This window comes from Adiantum capillus-veneris, chromosome 18, assembly GCF_014529385.1.
Source record: "Adiantum capillus-veneris isolate H3 chromosome 18, ASM1452938v2, whole genome shotgun sequence".
Lineage (NCBI taxonomy): Eukaryota > Viridiplantae > Streptophyta > Polypodiopsida > Polypodiales > Pteridaceae > Adiantum > Adiantum capillus-veneris.
This window is the reverse complement of record NC_140948.1, coordinates 67,740,427-67,763,706: the sequence shown is the minus strand read 5'-3', so window position 1 is coordinate 67,763,706 and position 23,280 is coordinate 67,740,427. Positions and strand designations below refer to the sequence as shown.

The 23,280-nt window shown below is 45.1% G+C and overlaps 1 protein-coding gene across 6 annotated transcripts in view; it reads left to right on the top strand.

Moving 5' to 3' along the window:
- The window catches only part of LOC147435828 (uncharacterized), a 168,221-nt gene extending 145,909 nt beyond the window's left edge, over nucleotides 1-22,312 (top strand). For 4 of the 6 annotated variants that reach the window (XM_086488749.1, XM_086488750.1, XM_086488747.1 and 1 more), the window contains 3 exons: nucleotides 17,895-18,109; nucleotides 18,185-18,408; nucleotides 21,723-22,312. In XM_086488749.1, coding sequence (XP_086344875.1) covers nucleotides 17,895-18,109; nucleotides 18,185-18,408; nucleotides 21,723-21,823 — 540 coding nt within the window. In that variant the 3' untranslated portion in view covers nucleotides 21,824-22,312. The remainder of the gene's footprint in view (nucleotides 1-17,894; nucleotides 18,110-18,184; nucleotides 18,409-21,722) is intronic. The other 2 variants (XM_086488748.1, XM_086488751.1) reach the window with 2 other exon arrangements.
- Nucleotides 22,313-23,280: the final 968 nt, after the last annotated feature.

Sequence of the window (23,280 nt, the reverse complement as noted above, 5' to 3'; positions counted from 1 at the left end):
CAGGCGGCCACATTTGCTAACAAAAAATTCAAAAACCTACATAGCTACACTCAAGAACAAGAACAGAGGGAAGGGGTAGGGTTGAGGGGTTGCAATGAGGGTTAGGGGGAGAGAGAGCGGGTGGTTAGGGGCTAGGCTAGGGAGGGTAGGGGCGAGGCTAGGGAGGGTAGGGGCAAGGATGGGTTGGGTAGGGGTGATGAGAGAGAAGGGTGGGTAGGGGCGAGCAGGTAGGGGCGAGGGGGGGAGAGGGAGCGGGTAGGGCGAGTGAGAAATGAAAAGAAATGAAATGTTATATTAACGTCTTCAAAAGGCCAGAATGACCTATGAGACCAAACTGATACAAAAGTGGTGAATCTGTTACAATGTCTGGGTACCTTAGTACTAAAGTACTAAGTGTGAAAAGTGTGAGTGTGAAAATAAATGTGAAAAACTAAATACAAAGTATTAAATAAACTTCTTAGGAGCATTCTGGGTGTCCGGCTAGAATGCTTCTAATCCTTTGTTGTAGTCTCCTCCGGTGAAGTGTGCTTCTGCATCTCGTTCGTGGTCACCCCGATTTCCTAAGCTCATCCTGTCAATGAGTGGTATGAATGTGGGTACTCCTTTGTGCTGGCTGCTGGCCTCTTGCTTCTCCTTCCACTCTTGCTTCTCTCGATCCGAAGAAATCTGTGATCTGCCTCTGAGGCTGTAGTGTTGTCACCAAGAGGTGTATTTTTCCTGTTGCCTTCCGTAAATAAGTACTAGATATTTTTATTTATTTTTATTTTTACTTGTTTTCCCCGAAACCCTTGAAAAGGTGCAAGTTAACATTGCATGGCCAGTGTGAAACGGTTGTGGCCGAATAGGTTTCTCACAGCGGGAGTCTGGGTCGGTCAGTCTAGGACTGGTCGGGCCAGCTAGCACTGAATTCTGATGAGTATGGAAGCCTATGTGCGCCAAATGAAATCTTGGCCACTCGGAAAGTCACTTACAACTTTATAAGTCAGTGGGAACTAGAGAATTAACTCGAAAGGGGCAAACTGGACACATGGCGGCTCCTGGTGCAGTTTTCCACTTCCATCAGCAAGAGGGGGCGCCCAATTTGAGAGAGGAGGCTAATTTGACTCATAAGTGAGCTACAGTGTGTGTGAGTAGTGGGTGCAGGTCCACAGCTTTAATGGAAAGCTTGCCTTCTCCTCTGTCTCATGTAGCGCGATGACTTGCTCTCGTGCATCTCTCTCTCCCCTTTGGCACAGATGGTAATGCCCCACTGGTTGGGCTACTCAAATGAACATGTACAGTTCTGAGGGTTTATGCGCGTTTGCCAAGGCAAGAGCCTTCTGAACAGGAACCGGATTAGCTAATTGCTAATCCCCCACAGGTACGCACAGTTCCATCGCGAAAGATTGCGAGTTTGGAGAGTTTTCTCGCGTGAAAACTCGTCCAATTCACAGGGGAACTGTCCCATTGTGTGCGGGAGCCCTTGGGACACGCGTAGGTGTGTTCGCTCCGCTAAAAACGATCCGAAACAGAGAATTACAGCCTAATGTGTTTTTCTGCAGGTTTAGGGTTTCGCACCTAAACTGCAAGGGAACACCGGGGGAGCCTCGTGAGAGCCTTGGGATGCGTGTACAGGCTTTTGGGCACCCGGCAGTAAAAAAACAGGGAATTACAGCCCGCTGAATTTCTGTGACAGCTCACCAGAAAGCTTCCAGATAGCGAGGGAATCCGTCCTAGACAGGTGCTTTTGACCTACAGGGGTTTTTGCGCCGTTATGCTGCCAAATCAGGTCGAAAACCTGCGTTTTCAGCCCTCGCCAGGTTTGGACAGCTTTGTGAAAGCTTGTGCGAAGTGGTCGGATCGTCTACCTTAATTTGAATGAAGAAATACCGAAAGGGACGCCAGTCTTTGGGGCCTACAGGGTGTCGGTCTCGTGTGCGCAGTGACATTCTAGTCGCTGGACGCAACTGTGTTCTCTTCCCTTCTCTGTGTAAAGTTAACAGGTAATTGAAATAGTACCGCCCTTCACGTTGTACAGGCCGGTTATATGGTTCCATCGACGGGATAGTCACTTTTTCTTCAAAAAGTGCAGCATGGATTGTTGTGGGTGAAAGCAACACAGAGCTTGTCGTTATGGCAGAGAAGAGAGACCAAGTACCTGAAGAGGGATCTTCCTCACATGGCACGGAGAAAGTTCCTTCAACTCTTCAAGAAGAGGACAGGTTGTTTAGAACTCAACTGCATTGCTGCATGGACATGTTTCAGCAATTGGCTAACAACCCAAGGATGCAGGAGTTCTTACAGGCTCCGACACAGGGTTTTCAGCCTCCTACACAAGACACGACTGAGCCGTTGCAGGAAAAGGAGATTTCCAATGCGCACAGGACTCATGATGCTCGAGGGAAAGCCCATGTGGTTGAGCAACTAGCAGTGTCCAATGATCCAAAGCAACTTGCTTTAGTTGGACAAGAACCGTTTGTGAATGGTCAAGGGAGTAATGAACACGCTATGCGTCAGACCCTTCCATTACCTAATACTTATCCTGGTTATTTTGGAGGTGGTTCAGTGTTTCAAGCTATGGTTGGACCTTCCACAGGTTATATGCCAGGGAATGTGTTCGGGACAATGCAAACAGGCATGGGTAACCCTATGTACGCGAACATGGGTGTCCAACCAAGTTTTCAGGGTGCCTATGGAGTGCCTGGAACACAATTTGGTATGGCTGGTTTTTCGCGGCCATACGTACAAAATGCAGATATGACAGGCAAAACAGTTGATGCGAGTGTTGGAATGAACAATCATGGAGCGCCACTGTTACAAGCACGAGTTTATGATAATGTGGCTCCTTTGAGTCAGCTGAAGGATTACAAGGAAGGTGGGCAGGGAGTGAAGTTTGAAACTTTCAGAGGAACTAAGGATCAATTGAAGGCTTTGACCTTCATACAGCAGTTCGATGCAGCTTATGCTGGAGGAAACTTCACGGAATCTTCAAAGATACGGAAGGCTGCCACTTTCTTGAAAGGGAATGCGCTTCAATGGTGGACCGCATTGTTGAACCAGGGTCAAGCCCCAACAACGTGGGTCCAATTCAAACAGCTTTTTGCGCCTGCATGGTTGACAAACACTTTTGAAGTGGATGTGATGACAGAATGGCACGAGTTGAATGCTAAACAGTGTGCGAATCTGGAAGAGTACAAAAAACAGTTTTGGGCCGCACCGTTGCCAGTCACCTCTTACAGGTTTGTGCCATTGTCACAACAAATTGAGAAGTACTGTTGCAGATTGCCCAAGAAAATCAGGGACTACTGCACAAAGACTACTGTCATGAATATGTTTCAGTTGATAGAGAATGCAAGAGTGGCCAGCAATCTGTCGAAGGGAGATTCCGATGGATTTAATAGCCACAAGAAAGGGTCCGAGGGCAAACAGTTTTCAGCCAAGGCCAATGTTGCAGCAAAGCCTTCTGAGCCTCCCACCAAGAAGCCCTCCACTGAAGAAGGTGATACGTCCAAGAAGCAGTCTAAGTCTTCTTCGGGACGAGGATAAGGACAAAAGAGGCATTTTTCTGGCAAAACTTTTGAAGAACGGAAAGCTCTTAGGGAGGCCAAGAAATGCTACATTTGTGAACAGGAAGGACATTTTGCAAATGAATGCCCACAGAAGAAGTCACAGGATAAGGATGACAAGTCAGACCATAAGGGAAGAAGCCAAAGCCAAGTGCAGGACTTGTTCTAGATTTGATTGGAGACCAGCCAAACACAGATGCCACGGAGCTGTGCACAGCTTGGGGCAAAGTTAGAGACCAGACAGTGCTGGTTTTCTTTGATCCAGGAGCCCGTGCAAATTTCATATCACCAGAATTGGCATCAAAGTTGGGCATTCGTGCAGAGGAGATGGGTATGACAGGGGAAGCAGGTTTGGCATGCCCAGGTCATTCAGAGCCCATTACTCCCATTTTGGGAAAGCTTCGTCTGCACATTCAGAGTTATGTGGATGCGGAAGAGTTTCATATTATGCCACTTGAGGGCTGTGATGTGTTACTGGGTATCCCATGGTGTTACAGGTTGCATGCTATGGTGGATACTTACAACAAAAAGATTACCCTTGTACATAGAGGAAAGACTCATGTCCTTGATGTAAAGCTTAAAGGCGAGTCTGTTCCAATTGTTTCTGCTTCTGCTACTTCATCTGTAATAAAGAATCATCTTTCTGCGTACTTGATCTTTGCAAAAGAAGTACTTGAAGTTGTATCTAATTTGTCTACCTTAGATAAAGACAGGTCAACTTTTTTGAGTGGTTTCAGTGATTGTTTTTCGGATTCTTTGCCAGGGGAGTTACCTCCTGAGAGACCTGAGGATCATACTATAGATCTTGTGCCAGGTTCTAGTCCACCGAATAGACCACCATACAGGGTTAGTGCAGCCCAACAAAAAGAGATTATGAGTCAGGTCAACGAGCTTTTAGAGAAGGGGCTAATTCAGCCCAGTTCATCCCCTTTTTGTTCGCCTGCACTCTTAGTGCAGAAGAAGGATGGTTCATGGCGCATGTGCATTGACTATCGCGCCTTGAATAAGAATACCATCAAGAACAGGTTCCCCATACCGAGGATAGATGACATTCTTGATCGGCTTGAGGGAGCGTCATTGTTTACAAGGATAAACCTAAAGAGTGGCTACCATCAGATACGCATTAGGCCAGAAGATGTCCATAAGACTGCGTTTAGGACAACATTTGGTCTCTATGAGTTTCTTGTCATGCCATCTGGTCTCACAAATGCTCCTGCCACGTTTAATAGAATGATGGACAGAATTTTTAGACCACATAGAAACTTCGTGGGTACCTTCTTTGATGACATGATTGTCTATTCGAAGTCTGAAGAGGAGCATAGGGATCACTTGATTGCAGTTTTTAATGAGTTAAGTAAGAACAGGCTACTCATTAATGCGAAGAAGAGTGAATTCTTTTTGCAAGAGATTCACTTCCTTGGGTACATTGTTTCAAAGGATGGAGTACGCATGGATCTCGCTAAAGTGGAAGCAATTAGGTCATGGCCAGACTTGAAGTCCGTACATGACATTCGAAGCTTTCTAGGCTTATGTTCCTACTACAGGAGGTTCATCCGAAATTTTGCTGAGATAGCTTCTCCACTCCATGCACTACAAGGAAAAGAAGTTACTTTCAAGTGGACAGCCAAGGAAATTTTAGCGTTCAAACACTTGAAAGAGAAGCTGACTTCAGATCCGGTAATCATTTTGCCAGATCGTTCAAAACCTTTTGTGGTTCAGTGTGATGCGTGTGGCCATAGTCTTGGTGCAATTCTAATGCAGAATGGCCGAGTAGTCGCATATGAGAGCAGAATTCTTTTGAAGACTGAAAGGAACTTGCAAGTCTATGAGAAAGAATTGCTGGCAGTAATTCATGCTCTCACTAGTTGGAAACACTATCTACTAGGGGCTGATTTTGTTGTCCAAATGGATCATCAAACCTTGCAATATTTTTCACACAGACGAAGTTGTCTGAGAAGCACATGCGATGGGCAAACATCTTGTCAATGTTCCATTTTCAGATTGTGCATGTGCAAGGGAAAAAGAATGTGGTGGCTGATGCGTTGTCACGAAAGTCCCAAAGTTCAGCAGTGTCAATTCCGTACCATTGTGAACTAGACGAAATGAAAACACAATATGCTGAAGATTCAGATTTTGCAAGGATCTATGACCAGCTTGTTGATGGGCAACATCATGAGCACTATATGCTTAAGAATGACTTTCTCATGATGCATGGAAAGTTATGCGTTTTTAAACAGTTACGGCCAAAGATTTTGATGGAAAGTCACACTCCACCTTATGCTGGGCATCGTGGAATTGATGCGACAGTGAAAGGGGTTGAGGCATTCTTCTATTGGCCAACTTTGCGTAAAGATGTTGACACATTTGTAAGATCATGCTTAGTATGCCAAAAAGTCAAATTTGACAGACAAAAGCAACCGGGATTATTGCAGTCATTGCCGATCCTAGATAGGCCATGGGAAAGCATAGCAATGGACTTTATCTTTGATCTTCCAAGGACGCAAACAGGCAATGATGGGATTTGGACTATCATTTGTAGGTTCAGTAAGCAGGCCCATTTCATTCCTGTGAGGAAGAAGATAAAGCCAGAACACATGGTCAAGATATTCATGAGCAATATCTTTAAATATCACGGGATGCCTCAGTCAATTGTCAGTGACAGGGATCCACGTATGACAAGTCTTTTCTGGAAGGCATTGTTTGAGAACATGGGCACTACGCTAAAGTTCTCTTCTTCGTTTCATCCGCAAACTGATGGACAGTCAGAAGAGGCAAATTCTACTCTTCTGGACCTACTCAAATGTTATGTGTCAGAGCACAAGGCAACTTGGGAACACCATCTTCCATTGGTTGAATATGCTTACAATAACAATGTGCAGACGTCAATAGGTAAGGCACCATTTGAGATAGTGGAAGGAGGGAAGAAAGTCCCGCCCATTTTGCAGACTAAGGACAAGATTTTTGAGGCAGACAAGTATGTGCAAGATATGGATGAAACATACAGGAAGATAAAGATTGCTCTTGAGAAGACTCAGGCTAAGCAAAAGAAAGCTGCTGATCGTCACCGTCGCGAAATTGTATTTTCACTTGGTGATTGGGTGCTTTTGCGCTTTGAAAAGACTAGGTTAAGGAAAAGGAAAGGCAAGGAACGCTTGTTTCCTAAGCTCAGTATGCGATATTATCGTCCTTTTCAGATTTCAGAAAAGATCAGCGATGTAGCTTACAGGTTAAAGCTACCAGAAGGCTGGAAAATACATAATGCTTTTCATGTCAGCCTTCTAAGACCCTTTGTTGGTGATGTGCCAGAGAATATGCTTGATGAGGAACAACCCGAAGTGGAAGAATTGGATGAAATCCTTGTTCCTGAACAGATATTGGCACATAAAGAAAGAAAGGTTAGAGGAAAGATTGCAAGACGCTATTTGCTGAAGTTCAAGAACTATCCATCGTTGGATGCCAAATGGATGGAAGAGTCTGAATTGGTTGATTCACCTCAGCTATTGCAATTGTATCTTGAAGCCTTTCAGATGGAACCCACAGTGACTTGATGTAGCCTTTTTTGGAGCAAGGCAAGAGCATGGTTCATGATGCTCAAGAGAGTAGTTAAGCAATTGTATCTACTCTTTCCATACAGAATTTATCTAGAGAAGTTTCTTCTTAAGAGTACACTAGAAGACTTCTATGCTTGATATATGTGTCGTAGCCAGGTTGGTGGGATTGTTTAATCGTCCAACGCTACATTTCCGGAAGCATGTATATCTTGGATTCCCATCATAGAATATATGTGATATCAGGAGATACTGCATGTATTATTGGCATGCAAGCGAGGTCGCTTGCAGTATTTCAAGGGTGGGGTGTGTCACCAAGAGGTGTATTTTTCCTGTTGCCTTTCAGTAAATAAGTACTATATATTTTTATTTATTTTTATTTTTACTTGTTTTCCCCGGAACCCTTGAAAAGGTGCAAGTGGACATTGCATGGCCACTGTGAAACGGTTGTGGCCGAATAGGTTTCTCACAGCAGGAGTCTGGGCTGGTCAGTCTGGGACTGGTCGGGCCAGCTAGCACTGAATTCTGATGAGTATGGAAGCTTGTGTGCGCCAAATGAAATCTGGGCCACTCGGAAAGTCACAACTTTATAAGTCAATGGAAACTAGAGAATTAACTCAAAAGGGGCAAACTGGACACATGGCGGCTCCTAGTGCAGTTTTCCACTTCCATCAGCAAGAGGGGGCGCCCAATTTGAGAGAGGAGGCTGATTTGACTCATAAGTGAGCTACAGTGTGTGTGTGTGAGTAGTGGGTGCAGGTCTACAGCTTTAATGGAAAGCTTGCCTTCTCCTCTGTCTCATGTAGGGCGATGACTTGCTCTCGTGCATCTCTCTCTCCCCTTTGGCACAGATGGTAATGCCCCTCTAGTTGGGCTACTCAGATGAACATGTACAGTTCTGGGGGTTTATGCGCGTTTGCCAAGGCAAGAGCCTTCTGAACAGGAACCGGATTAGCTAATTGCTAATCCCCCACAGGTACGCACAGTTCCATCGCGAAAGATTGCGAGTTTGGAGAGTTTTCTCGCGTGAAAACTCGTCCAATTCACAGGGGAATTGTCCCATTGTGTGCGGGAGCCCTTGGGACACGCGTAGGCGTGTTCGCTCCGCTAAAAACGATCCGAAACAGCGAATTACAGCCTGCTGTGTTTTCCTGCAGGTTTAGGGTTTTGCACCTAAACTGCAAGGGAACACCGGGCGAGTCTCGTGAGAGCCTTGGGATGCGTGTACAAGCTTTTGGGCACCCGGCAGTGAAAAACAGGGAATTACAGCCCGCTGAATTTCTGTGACAGCTCGCCAAAAAGATTCCAGATAGCGAGGGAATCCGTCCTAGACAAGTGCTTTTGACCTACAGGGGTTTTTGCGTCGTTATGCTTCCAAAATTAGGTCGAAAACCTGCGTTTTCAGCCCTCGCCAGGTTTGGACAGCTTTGTGAAAGCTTGTGCAAAGTGGTCGGATCGTCTACCTTAATTTGAATAAAGAAATACCGAAAGGGGCGCCAGTCTTTGGGGCCTATAGGGTGTCGGTCTCGTGTGCGCAGTGACATTCTAGTCGCTAGACGCAACTGTGTTCTCTTCCCTTCTCAGTGCTCTGTGTAAAGTTAACAGGTAATTGAAATAGTACCGCCCTCTACGTTGTACAGGCCGGTTATAAGTGCTATTTGTCTTCTCATTAGATTATCCCTGTGCCGATGTAGTTCCAATAGGTACAAGCCTAAGCATCTTTGATCTTGGTATTGCATGACTCTATCTAGAGGTCCAAAGCCTTCTTTAAATAGGCAATGGAAACGCCCACGTATCTCATAGTATACGGTGCAATGGCATATGTAGTGTAATTCTGTCTCCGGCTCCATTCCACATAACTTGCAAATTCTGCTCTCAGGTGGGATTCCCCTAAATCTGCCAAATTCAATTTCCAACTAGTGTGAGGATGTGCGAATCTGACCAATAGCACATCTCAAACCATGAGACAGGTGGGTATTCATGTAGCTCGGGCGAATCACAAATCCATCTTCAGATAGCTGTAGGAAGTTTTCTCTGTAGTCGGCCATCTTCGTGCCCAATTCTTGTGTAGGGTGTACCCATGTCCTCTTAGTATCCAACTATATAAGATCCTGACGGATGATTTTATTAATCTCCGTTCGTGTAATTGCCAGTGATGGAGCCTCAAGAGAGTATTGGAAGGGGGGTAATCTTTCCATACTGAACCCGTGTCTTTGAAACCACGAGGATAGTTGCGAATAACAGCATGATGTATCCCCTTTCATTGCTAATTGTCGAGAGGATTCGAGGGCCAGTCTAGTATATCGGCAATTATTTGTATCCCACAAACTATGTATAAAGGACACTGATCTGGTAAGAGCTTCAATTTCTATCGGAGGGGCAGCTAGTTCTTCTCGGGTAATCGCGTGTGGTACGGAGGCCTTGGCTCTAATCATTCGGGAAATCATAGATACCAAAGGTCTCTCCATTGACTTCCAATGATCCTGATCCACAAATGGTCCCCAAATATGGACCCCATAAAGCATAGCCGAAGCCACCACAGTATCAAAGAGCCAAAGTTTTGTTCGTGGTTCTGAAACTGCAATTGTGAACACATCCTCTCCAACCCCCCCAAGGCTGCAGAGGCTCTGGACAATCTAGCATCCGCTGCTTTCTTAAGAGTAAACTTCGGTCCTGCAAATACCACACCAAGGTATGTGTATGTATTTGTGTACTCTACTGTATCCTGGCCATATGCAAATGTAGGTGCCGATCTCCTAACCCTCTGCGGTGTGGTGTTAAACACCATAACTTTGGTTTTACCCAAGTTTACCGATAGTCCACTGTCCTCCGCGAATTTATGTAATGCATCTAGCTGCCTCTGCATTCCATCTGGTGATTCTGCTATCAATACAATATCATCTGCATACAACAACAAAGGGATCCATGACCCTGCAAGTTGAGCACCTCTGTCACCCTCTCTATCAATGTAATCTGATACCTCATCTATGTACATACCAAATAAAGTAGGGGACAGTGGGTATCCCTGCTTTACTCCAACGGTGGAATAAACAATGTCGGAATCCCCTTCTGGAGTACGTACATAACCAGTTACTGACCCGTATAAGGCCATGATCCCCCAAATAATCTCTTTGGGGACCCCTAACTCTTGCATCCTGCGCATCAATCTGGCCCTTGGTACTGTATCAAAAGCTTTCCGAAAATCCACAAAGCAACAATACATCCTTCTCCCGCTTGCTATTCCTTCCTCAATAATGGCTCTGAGCGTAAGAATATGATCTAAAGTGGAATAACCCCTCCTGAATCCATCTTGTCCTGTTGCCCTTATGCCCTCATTCTCTGTCCATCTACTCAATTTTTGTTCAAGAATGGATGCGTACAGTCGGGTCAATGTGTGACCTACCATAATGGTACGGTAGTTCCCGGGTATCATAGGATCCCCTGACTTGAAAATAGGTACGATAGTAGATAATTTCCAAGATTCAGGTAATCCTTCACACATGACCCGATTAAACAGACGAGCAAGGACTTCTGAAAGTAGATCCCTGGCATGGATCAGATCATCTGCTACTAAATCATCATGATCATATGCTCTTCTTGTCTTCATCTTATCAATGGCTTTTTTCACCATTTCCGTAGTAAAGAAAGTACTAGTAGAAGGGCATGGCTCTAGCGGATCTGGTAATGGAGGCTGTCAAATACCATATATAATGATGTTACATATTGACCCCAAATCTCAGGAGAAGTAATTGTCGAAGGCGGTGAGTGCTCGTGAAATAAACGCTAGACCTCATGTGAGTCGTGACTCAAGAAGAGCTGATATAAATCCTTCTCCAGTTTGGCTAAAAATGCCCTTTTCTTGCAAAGTACTACACGCCGAAGAGCAATCCGAGATTGCTTATATGTGATGATCCCAAGTGTAAGCTCTTTCTGGACCTGGGTTCTCGTCTCTCTGCATTCCTCGTCATACCAACTGTTTTGAGGCATGTTCCCAAATCCTCTCTTTTGATCAGGTTGAGTATGTGGGTATGCCTCTTGTGCTGCTCCATGTAGTATCTCTGTTGACTGAGAAGTAATCTCCTCTACAGTATATACTGGCTCGGCTGCCCACATCCTATTATAGATCTTTTCCACATAGACTGAATCGGTCTCTGGCGTGAAAGTATATCTTGTGTGTGTCTTCTTCCTTTGTACTTGAGAGGCATTGTATTGGAAGGAGATTGATAAGGTCAAGAGAGCATGATCCACTGCAATCCCAACCGGTCTGGGTCCCACCTTAAAGTCCTCGATACTAGAAATAAAGCTTGGTGAAGTCATGACATAATCCACTGTACTGGCCCCATGCCTTTGCGGGAAGCATGTGAATCCCCCAGATAAAGGGAAATTCTCTAGACCATTAAGTATGGCCAAACCATGTATAGTTGCCATCTCCATGAGATGTCTCACATATTCAGTGTGTTCTTTATCTTGTGAGTTTCTAGTAAGCCCCCTCTGTGATAAATCACTTCTCTGAGCATTTCCTGAGGAGTATCATAGAATACTGCTTGAGAGTTGGCCGTTCTGGCATTAAAGTCTCCTAAGAGAACGATGTCTCCATCTCTAGAGAACTCCCATATGTCATTATTCAATATGAGAGAGAGGGGTGGGTAGGGGCGAGTTAGGGTAGGTAGGGGTGAGGGGGGGGGAGGGAGGGAGTGGGTAGGGGGCGAGAGGGGGTAGTGAGGGGCGAGAAGGTAATAGGTAGGGGTGAGTGGGTGAGGCAGGGTGGTGAGGGGCGAGAGGAGAGGGGGTGGGTAGGGGCACTGATTATCAATGAAGCTAACAAAGAGATGCACAAAAGGATGGAAAGGATGTGGAGAAAGCTGAAGGGTACCTCTATCACGTAGTGTAGGTGACCTCTTGCAAATTCATCAAAGCTTGACTCTTTTGTTCCTTCACAAGGGGTTAATCTGATCTTCAGCAGATTGGATTGTCTACTCTGCATACGGTCCATCAGAGCGGGGTGGGTATCAAAAACACTGCAATTCGCTCCCTTTATTGGGTCTCTAGATGGCTCTGCCGCAAAGATGGCACCGTAGGTGAAGAAGTTTTTGCGTCGTCTCGGAGTACAGAGACATACTGAGCCAGGTCCTCCACCTTGAAATCAACTTCTTTTTGTTGTAACCGGCCTTGAAGAATCTTGGTGAAGGGTAGTACACCGGGCACAAAGAACTTAAGCTGGGTCGAACATTCTGACACAAATGGTGCTAAGGTTGAGGTGTTGAGAACTCCTGTAGATCTTTGACACTTGCTGTTGGCTCAAGTGGCATACTGGGTTTAGTGACAGTAGAAACGTTGGAGGAGAATGTATCTTTAGGCAAGGATTGAATAGAGACCCCATAACAAGGCATAGGCTTGGTAGCGTCCAACCACTCCAGCAGATCTTTGTCTAGCCCGTGAGGTGGAGTAGGTTGTTCTTGTTCAGGGTTGGTTTCCATTGACAAAGAGCTTTGCTGCACTACGGGATCCATGCCTCCTGCTAGGCGAATGGGTTGCATTGAGCCAGGACTATGTATCCATATGGCGTCATTTCCCCAATCATGAAGCGCTTTAGTGTGGCACAGCCATGGTCTACCGATGAGCAAAGGAAATCTGCCCTCAACTTGGGGAAGACGAACCACAACAAAATCCAAGTTAAAGGTGAAGTTTTGTACCTACAAAGGCACCTTGTCCACTATGCCCAATGGGTAGACTGTCCTTTGGTCGGCCAATGTAACTATGAAGGGGGCACGGCGGGTATAGGCTATAGACTTAAAGCCAACATAGTGAACTCGGGCATGAGGTTGATGCCAGATCCACCATTCACTATCACTCCTGAGAATTGCCGCCCCAAGACGGACACGGTGAGACGAGGGCTTCTATAATCAATGAGGGGAGCAGCAGGATGGGATATCATATAGGACTCTGATGGTTGCACTGGGAGGTGCCCGCCACTAGGACTTGCTCCGAGGTAAAGTGACTGACTAACTACAAGGGTGTCACTTCTAAAACTCGCATCTAGTCGCAGCATGTCATAGAGCACTTGTTGGAAGGTGTTCTTCAAGATTGTCTCTGTTGTAAGCTTTTCTTTTTCTACCAGTGGTTTCTCTGGTACCTTGATCTTCTGTAGATCGGCAACTGCTTCCAAGAAAGCTTCATCAATATCGGAGAGGAAAGATTTGGATTCTTGCTTGGCACTGGCGATGGCTTGTCAACAGTTGAAGGCAGTGTATCCGCTGGTGTGAGAATGTGTGGGGCAGTTGAACTTGCTGGAATGCTAAGACCGAGAGCGGCTCTTTGGGCCCGAGTGAGGACGCCGGTTGGCTCCTCTACCTGCAGCTTATCTTGAGGGACAACCACATGGGCGAAGGTGGCAGCTAAGGGATGGTGCCAACTACTATTAGATTGATCTTGGGATAGGTAAATTTATTTTGGCTTTGACTCAGGTTTGAAGACGTAGATGCATGAAGTTTGGGACAATCCTTACTGTAGTGATCCTTACCTTCAGGGCAATGACGGGAAGGAGGGGACCCTTTTGGCAGAGGGCATTTGCTTTGGTAATGTCTAAAGTCTCTGCATCTTTAGCATAAAATAGGTCGATTCAATGGGTGAGTCGAAGGGTGAGGTGTTCGTTGCTCCTGTTGTATCAAGTTGAGGTGGAGGCGTAGAAGCTTTGAGAAGATGAGGGAGCATGGGTATGATAAAAGCTCTGAGAGGGAAAAGTGCTCTGCATACCTTGCATAGGAGGGATTGTCAACAAAGGTGGCATGTGGTTTGGATGGTCGTAGGGAGAACCATGTTGGATGCAGGTGGTGGCCTTTGTTGAAGAGTAGGACCAAGACTTTGCTGTATTTGTCGCAATCCCTTGAGGTAGTAGCAATCCTTGTCCTCATGTCCAGACTTTTCACAGAAGTGGCAGTAAACCCGAAGGGGGCATTCATGTGGAGGGTGCTCTAGAGAGCGGCATGAGCTACACCAAATCATAGCCTTAGTCTCCTGCTGAGACCTGAGCTCTTCTAGCTCGCGCTTAATCTGTTCCAAAGCCTCGTGATGTGGAGGCTTCTCCTGTTCAAGAGAGACGGACCTCTCCTCTTGAAGAGCTCGCTGTAACTTTAGGGCTTCCAGTTCCCTGCGTAAAGAGGTTAAAGAATCAGAGGAACTTTCTAAAAAGACTGGGGTAGTCTCTACCTGAGGAGAGTTGGTGAACAGGTTCCTAGCTCCTTCTATCCGAGTAGCAGCTGTGACAAATTCCTCCAAAGTGGCATCAGGTCGGAGACTCTTTCAGAGTTTTTGCTGAGAGGTTTTGGGAAGAGCCTTCTCCATCCACTTCTTAACCATAAATTTACCTGGTTGCTGAGGAAGCTTAGCGACCAGAGACTTGGTTCTAGTCATGAGTTCTGCAAAAGTCTCTTTGGGCTGAAGCATCAGGTTGGCCAACTCATCCAGAAGCTTTTCTTGGAAGTCCCCTGGTCTAAAAGCTTCACAGAATTGTTGTCTTAACAACAATAATGTGGCCCAAGTAGTGAAGTGGTTTTCAGCAAACTGACTGTGTACCACTTGTCTGCTAAGCCATCCAAGGTAGATGGGAAGAGTACTAAGTAGGCATCTTCTCAGTTGAGGCCACGACCTATGCAGAGAGAAACAAACCTCCGGGCATGGTCGTCGGCATCCTCTGTGGAGAGACCCTTGAAAGTCGGAAACTTAATATTCACCTTAGCTAGAATGCTTGTGAGCTCCTCCATAGCTGTCTCTGCAAGAGCTTGTTGCACCGGAGCTTGCTGTAACACAGGGGATGAGAAGTTTATTGATGGGGGGAGGTGCAGAACTGGTTGAGGGGGAAGGTAGGGGTAATGGGGCTGGTGGACTTCTGCTTGGCACGAAGGGTTGATGCTTCTATGGTAGTACTTCAGAGGATTTAGTAGTGGGCTTTGTCGCTCTCTTGAGTGCCTTGTATGTGTCATACAGTAACCAAAAGCCGACCAAGCCTTGGGCACGAAGACCTGTAACTTAGTGGACACTGGCCCAAACGCCACTAGACCAAGGCGAGTAGTGACTGGACCACGTGGCTAGAGCTGGACGAGAGAGGACTAGACCAAACCGAGAGACTAATAGACCAAGACTAGACCAGCAGGCCTAGACTAAGCAGGACAAGGTGAAACTAGACTGGACCAAGCTGAAGCAGCCCAACCCAGTCGAAAGCAACAAACCAAGACAAAGAAGTTAAACCCAATAGCTCCTCGACTAGACTTTCCACGGAGTGAGATTTCAGTTGAGGTCCCACCGAGCGTGCCAAAAATGAGAGCACCTGTAGCAGAGACAATGTGTCGTGCTCTCTACAGTGGGTGCTCCTCAGTGCAATGTGCGTGACATCTCATTCCAACAAAACGAAAACACAGAAGTAATGGATAATAGAGCAAACAAACACAGCGACTCAACAGTAGAACCTGAACATATGGGACTTGACTAACTCATAAAAACCAGTACAGACTCTAGCAATGGCAACACACTCAGCTCCAGCCAAGAACTCCTAGGTACATTGGGGTGTCGAGGCTCAACTGTGCAGGAATCGTGAACAAGTATTGTGCATGAACTCAAGATAATAGACTCCAGACTAGTGACCACACAGAGTAATCCTCCCGCAACCCAAAAACGGCTACGGATATATACCATCATAAAGAGCCACCAACGGCTCACAAATATCCAATCCACCTAAGACTATCTCCAAACTGTGGTCGTGGTGGTCGGCTAGACCACCACCTGTTTGCCTGCCACGTGTCACTGCCCAGGCAAAAGTTCGTCCAGTGCCTGTGACACTGTAGCCTTGCTACAGCTAGCAATGCTCTTCATAGCCCTGTCTGAAACAGTCAAAAATATCAATGTCCTTTTGACGAAATGGCAAACAGGCTCAGCTGCCTATGACCTTGTCTAAGATGTTTTGGGTGTGATAGAGAGAACCAGTGGAGTAACCAGTGCAGTCTTAACAAAAATGACTCAAATGCACACTTCGTAGAGATAAATTATAGGTGTAGTAGCTATACAGCACATTATATTTCAAATGCACGACTTGACGTTTTTTTCAAGTATGAGCTGAGGGGTGATGTATTAGATTTTTGGTTCTCTTTAATCGAATGTAAATTAGAAGGACAGACTCAGAGAGTATCTCTTAGATGTCTCTCTAGTGGGAGCTTCACAATGGACATTGGATAAAGAAGTACAATTTCCTTGAGGAAAAGGGACAAGCCTGAGAATCTCCATTCAAGAGTGGGATCTTGCCCCTCCATGCCCTGTTTATGTGCTTGAACTTACGAGAGCAATAACAGATCACTTTAAGTCAACATTTTTTTCTGTGGGGAAATCTTGTGTTTAGTGCCCTCTCCCCTCGAGTCTCTTGATAAAGCTCTATTTGTTTATTGTCTGTTTATGACAGGCAACTCCAAAACCATATTAAATTCCTGCATGTCTACTTGTATCTGTGTGGAGGGTGTAGAGAAGCCAGGGTAGAGGGTAGCAGCCATGGCGCAACTGCAATGACAAGGCGACTTGCCAAGATTTTGTTTTTCCAATGGGCATGAAAACGTTTTAGGCTCTTGCTTTTCCATTAACATACTTGTGAAGGAGAACATTTCAAGTCTTTTTCACTCGTTTTGAGGTTTTTGTTGCAGCAAAAGAGATACTTCTAACATAACCTGGGCAAGGCTTGAAAATTGGGATAGTCAAGCTGACTATTTGGCTCAGGATGCACTCCAGGTGCTTGTGTTCTTGAAGTTAAATCACCTCTTTCTCTTGTGTGATATTTCACCATTTCTGAATCGTACAAAAGTTGATTTGAGATCCTCATCCAAAGTTTGGATGGTGGATTGCAGTCCTTTGTCGGACTGTACCAAGTGCATTGTCTACTGCAGAAAATCACGAGCAACTCTTGTGGCTCAAAGCAAAGTTCGGTAACTTACCCTTCAGGATACATAAGCTGGTGCTATATGTTGCATTGCATGCCAAAGCTAGTTTGGCTTCCCCTCTCCATCATAGAACGGATTATAGTTGGAGCAGTAAAAGGCAACTCGAGCATCTGGCCATTTGTTACTTGAAGACAATTATGAATGCACTGACCTTTGCACTTCAATAGGCTTGCATAGTGGGATGAGAAGGCCGTCTTACATCAATACTTTGTCATTCAGGTGATGTGAACGATCACCTAAATGATCACCTTATACTGGAACAATCATTCATTCCAGTATAAGGCAACTCGAGAATCGGGCCATTTGATACTGGAAGACAATTAGGAGTACGATTGACCTTTGCACCTCAATAGGCTTGCACAGTGAAAACGAGAAGGCAGTTTTACATCGATACGTTGGCATTCAAGTGATGTGAACGAGCACTTGTGCAAGGTGATTCATTCCATCAAACATGCTCCCATAGCCTACAATGCAAGCTTCTGCAATCAATACAAAAAGGCTCAGCAAAAAAAGGTTACAGAGCAGGGAAGGTACCATTGTAAGGTGGCATCTACTTGGTATTCTGCTTCTCCATCAAAAGGGCCATGGTGCACATGCACGGTGTGAAAGGGGGGGGCTAATGGGGGCAAGGCAGACTAGCAGTAAAGCGTCCAGGTGACTCTATAGGTATGGTTACTGTTGTCAAAATTTGGCTCTATCATGCTAATTAGTTCTTCCAGCAGAAACACAAAACATAAAAGTCCACAGAAAACTTTCATTCTTAATTATTGAAAGTTCTTGTTTTCTGACGTGTTTAAGCCTTAAATGCCATCACTGTTGTTACACAGGACCCAATCTTGTTTCAAGGATCTGTCAGATCCAATCTCGATCCCTTCAATGCATATAAAGACGCAGAAATTTATGAGGCATTAGAAAGAGTGCATCTACTAGGAAAAATTCAAAGTCTGGAAAGAGGTCTTGACAGTTTGATAGTCCGAAATGGCGAAAATTTTAGTGTTGGCCAACGGCAACTGTTATGCCTTGCAAGGTCTCTTCTTCGGCAGTAAGTTTATTGGAATCTGCTACACATTCCAATCTCAAGCAAATGTGCTAGCTAAACTTGCGACTGGTTTGAAAGATCTCAGATTGTAGTGATGGATGAAGCCACTGCTGCAGTTGACGGAGAAACAGACACACAAATACAGACAACCATACGCATAGCCTTCCAAGATTGTACCATTCTCACAATTGCTCATAGAATCGACACTATAATTGATTGCGGTCGTGTCTTGGTTCTGGCAGCAGGCGGCCACATTGCAGAGTTTGACTCTCCACACAAGCTACTCAATTGCAATAAGCAAGGTTGGAATCTCTCTCTCTCTCTCTCTCTCTCTCTCTCTCTCTCTCTCTCTCTCTCTCTCATAGGTCACTTTGGCCTCTTGAAGACGTTAATATAACATTTCATTTCTTTGGGTGAGACAAAGAGCTGACACAGGTCGATTTCTATACATTGCCATATGTTACTTTCCTCCCAGTACGTCAGTTTATGCTGCATCCAGAGGGCAATCGCCTTTCTCTACACTAGACGATGACATATGGGAGTTTTCTAGGGATGGTGATATCATTCTCCTAGGGGACTTCAATGCCCGAACGGGCAACTCTCAGACAGTCTTCTACGACACTTTAGATGAGATGCTTAGAGAGCTGGATGTGGGTGAGTTGGGGCTTGACAAACGCTCACATGACAGAGAGCAGACAGAGTATGGGAGATACCTCATGGAGATGACGACTACATATGGGTTAGCCATACAGAGAGTATTGGCCCCAAACCTTGGCGCCCCTTTCAATATTTCTTTATATTGCATCAACATAGTACAGGCCGGTACTCCAGACTCTGCACCTTCTCCAGGAAGCATACTAGAGAATGAGTCCTAACCTCATATATAAAGACCCTTGGCTAAAAAGCAATTACAGTGAAAAGCCTTCAAAACTCAAAAGCTCCTGGTCCAGAAAAGAAATGCCAAAAGCTGCCACCTTTTCGTAAATCGTAGTGGTGTCCGTACAGTAGGACACGTGTCAGCGTGCCACGCCAGCAAATCAGGGTTAGGGTTAGGTTAGGGTTTCTGATTTTAGGATTAGGGTTTCGGGCAAAATTAGGGTTTTTGATTTTAGGGTTTCATCAGAATTAGGGTTTTGGGCAAAATTAGGGTTTCTAATTTTAGGGTTAGGGTTCCAGTAGAATTTGGGTTTCAGACAGAATTAGGGTTTTTGATTTTAGGGTTAGGGTTTCAGTAGAATTAGGGTTTCAACACGTCAGCAGTTTGTTACACTGGTGCACAGCATTAAGGACCATCTTTTTGCAAGACTCCATCAGGCTCAATATGGTTTTATTCCACGCCGCCAGATCATGAGCAATCTAACTAATGTTATGATTGGAATGGAGTATGCTAAGTACACTCATCAGGATGTGCTAGTTATGCAAGTTGATATTGAAAAGGCCTTTGACACTATGCGGTGGGATTTCATTGTTGCCACGATGAGGTGCCTAGGGTTTGGTTCTAAATTTGCCAATGTGATTTATTTCTTTTATGCATGTAGCACCTCTTCGGGGATCTTGTAAGGGAAGTAACAGAATCTTGGCCTCTTTGGTTGTTCGGTCAGGCAGGGTTGCCCCCTTAGTGCTCTATTGTATGCTATAGCTACTCACCCACTGTTGGTTTATCTTGATCACTTGACTTCTGTTGAGCGTCTTCATGGTTTGCAATTACCTTCGGGTCGTACCTTCGTTGGCCAAGCTTACGCAGATGATTCGTTGTTTATGCCTCGTAATCAGAAGACTGATGTTGGAGTGATTATGGAAGCTTTGGAACTTTTTGGCATTGCAGCTGGGCTTAAAGTCAACTTTTGTAAATCGAAGCTTCTGTCTCTTTGTTCTTTTGATTGGCACAGTCTATTGTGGCCAGGTGAGATTGTTTCTCCAAACGTGATTACTAGGCATTTGGGTTACCCAATTGGATGGAATGTCACTCATTCTCAGAAATTGGATTGGGTTATGCAACGTTTGAATGTCAAATTACACTACTGGAAGGTATCCACTTGGCCGTTACATGTTCGCCTGCGAATTGTTCAGAGCATCTTGTTGGCATTTCTTTTTTCCACTGATGCATTGGCCTCGTCGTTCTATTGATTCTCTTATGTCGGACATCATATCCCATCTATGGGGGACCCATGCTCAGAAAAAAGGCTTGCGCTTGATGTCTATGGAGAAGCTTTGCACTCCTAAACGCCTAGGCGGCCTTAACATCTTGGATTTGCACAGGGATGTTCTTGCTCAGAAAGCTATGTTGTTGCCTACACTTGCACAAAAAATTCAGCCTTGGACACTTATGTTTGCATACCTTGGTCAGCATGTTGTTACTTCCTCTTTTGGCCATTGGCAACCATCTATCGAGGAGGTGGTTTTCGGCAAGATGGAAGGGTACATTTATGGTTGTCCTCTTGCTTCCACTTTAGTGTTTGCCTGGAAAGAGGTCACGATTCATCTTTCATGGAATCCTCAACAGGAAGGCGATTCGATTCGTTTGGAGAGTCTCCATTGGAGCCGAGCATTTTCTCTTACTTTGGTCGACCGCTCCCCTCGCAAGGCTTACTTTCTCTTTGGCCGTGGTATTCGTGTGGTTGAGGATGTAGTCGATGAGGCTGGATATACCTTTGAGTTTCCATTCGCCGCTCGCCGTTTTGGATTGGGCATGCATTACCGTCAGTTTTGGAGAGAACTTCAAAGTATGTTGCTTGACTTTTTGCCAATTTCGCCTTTACCTGATGGTGATCGCATGTCTAATTGGGATCTTCGGGAATGCCTTTTCGAGATATTTCTGCGGCTCGAATTTATGCTCTTCTTCTACCACAATCATGGCTTGCTGATCATTGAAATGCCCTTTGGCACATGCATAAATCTGATCTCTGGTGGAGGGAGCTTCTCTCTGCCTTGTGGAAAAGCCGTGTGCCTTTGAAGGAGCGACTGTTTCTTTGGCGCTCTTTGCTTGGAGTGCTTCTATTGGCACTTTTCGTAGGGCGCGTCATATTCGCCCCTCCTCTTGCGTCCATTGCTCCATTGCAGAAGAGGATATTTGCCACCTGTTGTGGGATTGTTGCATTACTAGAGACTTCCTTCGCCGTGTATCGGCCTGTATGCGGCTCTCTTTCCTAGGGTTGTTTTTCACAAAAGGTTCTGGGTATTTGGCATTTTCTCTTCGGCCCTACAGCGTTTTGAGGTCTTGTTTGTGGGTCAGATACTGGGCTTATTGGACCCTGTGGAGTCAACGTAATGCTTACATGTTTCGTCGTACTCATGCAGACCCGTTTCCACTCTTCAAGCTTTCCCTTAGGCAATCGTTACGGTTTGCTTTGGAAGTTGGTGATATCACCTCAGAGATACATCGGCTTTCCTATGAATGTTTCTAGCTACTCTCTACCGCTGAGTAGTTCTGTGTTCTTCCCCTTGTACATTACCCTTTCGGTGGGTTTTCCTCGCTTTGAGGTTTCCCACTAGTAAATTAATCAAATAGATTTACAAAAAGTGTATGTGTGTGTGTGTGTGTGTGTGTGTGTGTGTGTGTGTGAGAGAGAGAGAGAGAGAGAGAGAGAGAGCGAGGAGATTTCCTGTTTTGTTGCAGGGATCTTTGCAGAAATGGTTAGGCAAACTGGCCCAACTAACGCAGAATGGCTGCATAAAGCTGCACATGATGCAGAAACATATCGCCAAAGCGAGCAATAGGGCTTTTTCACTCAACAGTCATGGGGAAGTTTTTTTTGGACATATTCTATCCTTATTTTCAATATTCCTGTTAGTCGTCAAATTTACCATTGACTTAAAGTTTTAACAAAGGTTGGAGCCTCTACTGTATTAACAAAGCTTGCATCTCACTCAAGTTCAACAGGTCAAAGAGAATTATCTACATGGGTGTAAAAGCTTTCTATTATACAGCTCACAGTTTTATTAATCAATTGTGAGCGCAGCTCGGCTGTGTCCAAAGTGATGATGTGCAGAGCTGCAGCCTCATAGAGAAGTCAAAGGATTGTGTCATCCTGATTGCAGCTCGCCTCTACAACTGGTGGAAAGTTTTTCAATACAGCATTGTTGCAAAACTCTCGTACTAAAAAAATTACTTGGACTGGAGAAACCCCCCTTTTCTTCCATCAAAATCAGAATTTCACATTCATGTCTATCAACATTTCTAATTGCGTAAATTGCAGTTAAGGCAAACGTGTGCAGAAATGGACTCTCTCTCTCTCTCTCTCTCTCTCTCTCTCTCACACACACACACATTGCATGCTTACCGTTAACTATGGCCAATCTGCAACTGGAGAGCGTTGAAGGAGCACAGAAGAGCTAGGCAAGACCTTAAATGTGGGAACTGTCGGATGGAGACAAGCGATGAGGATGCATGGAGGAGTCTCGTCAGTAAGGCAGAGAAGGGACTGTGCCACGGCTTTATACGCTCACTTCATTAACTCCACCGCCGCTAGCGCCACCCCTTGAAAAAAAAACCATTTTCTTGGCATTGATTTTCAACCAGGATTTATGTCAAATCGGAATTAATAACTAAAATGCCCAAGTTTTAACCTTGACAGTAAGTGTCAATGAAATTGCCATTGGGGTTTTTCACTTTCAACCAAGAAATCTACACTACTTATCACAAAAAGTTTTGGACAAATTCAACATCATGAGCTTCTGCGAGAGAGGCACCACATACCTAGCTACGTACGATTGGGGGCAGGGACCGCTGGCCTGATGAGGGGGCTGGTGGTCCCCTGTCCCCCAATCGTACCTAGCTAGGTATGCGGAGCCTCTCGAGCAAAATCTCGTGATGTTATTCATTGTATGAAAAACACTGGAAAAGACTCCGTTTTCCTACATGAGAAAATTTCTAAATCTTCTTGTGTATGCGAGCATTGCTTCATACAAGACAGGCTAGGCTAAGAAAAGTCACTCATGCACATGCAGAGAAAATGCCACTACTCCATCAACCAGCGAAAGTTAATTTGATGTCAAACATATGGACATTCCTTTCATAAAAATGACCAATTCATCTTGATTCCAACCAAATTATTTTATCCTACTTGTTTAAGAACACTAGTGTGACTGTCATATTTTCTTCCTGCTATAATGCAACTCAGAAGAGTGAGCAATTTTTGGTCCTTTGAATGAAAAAAAAGGGGCCATCCTTCAAA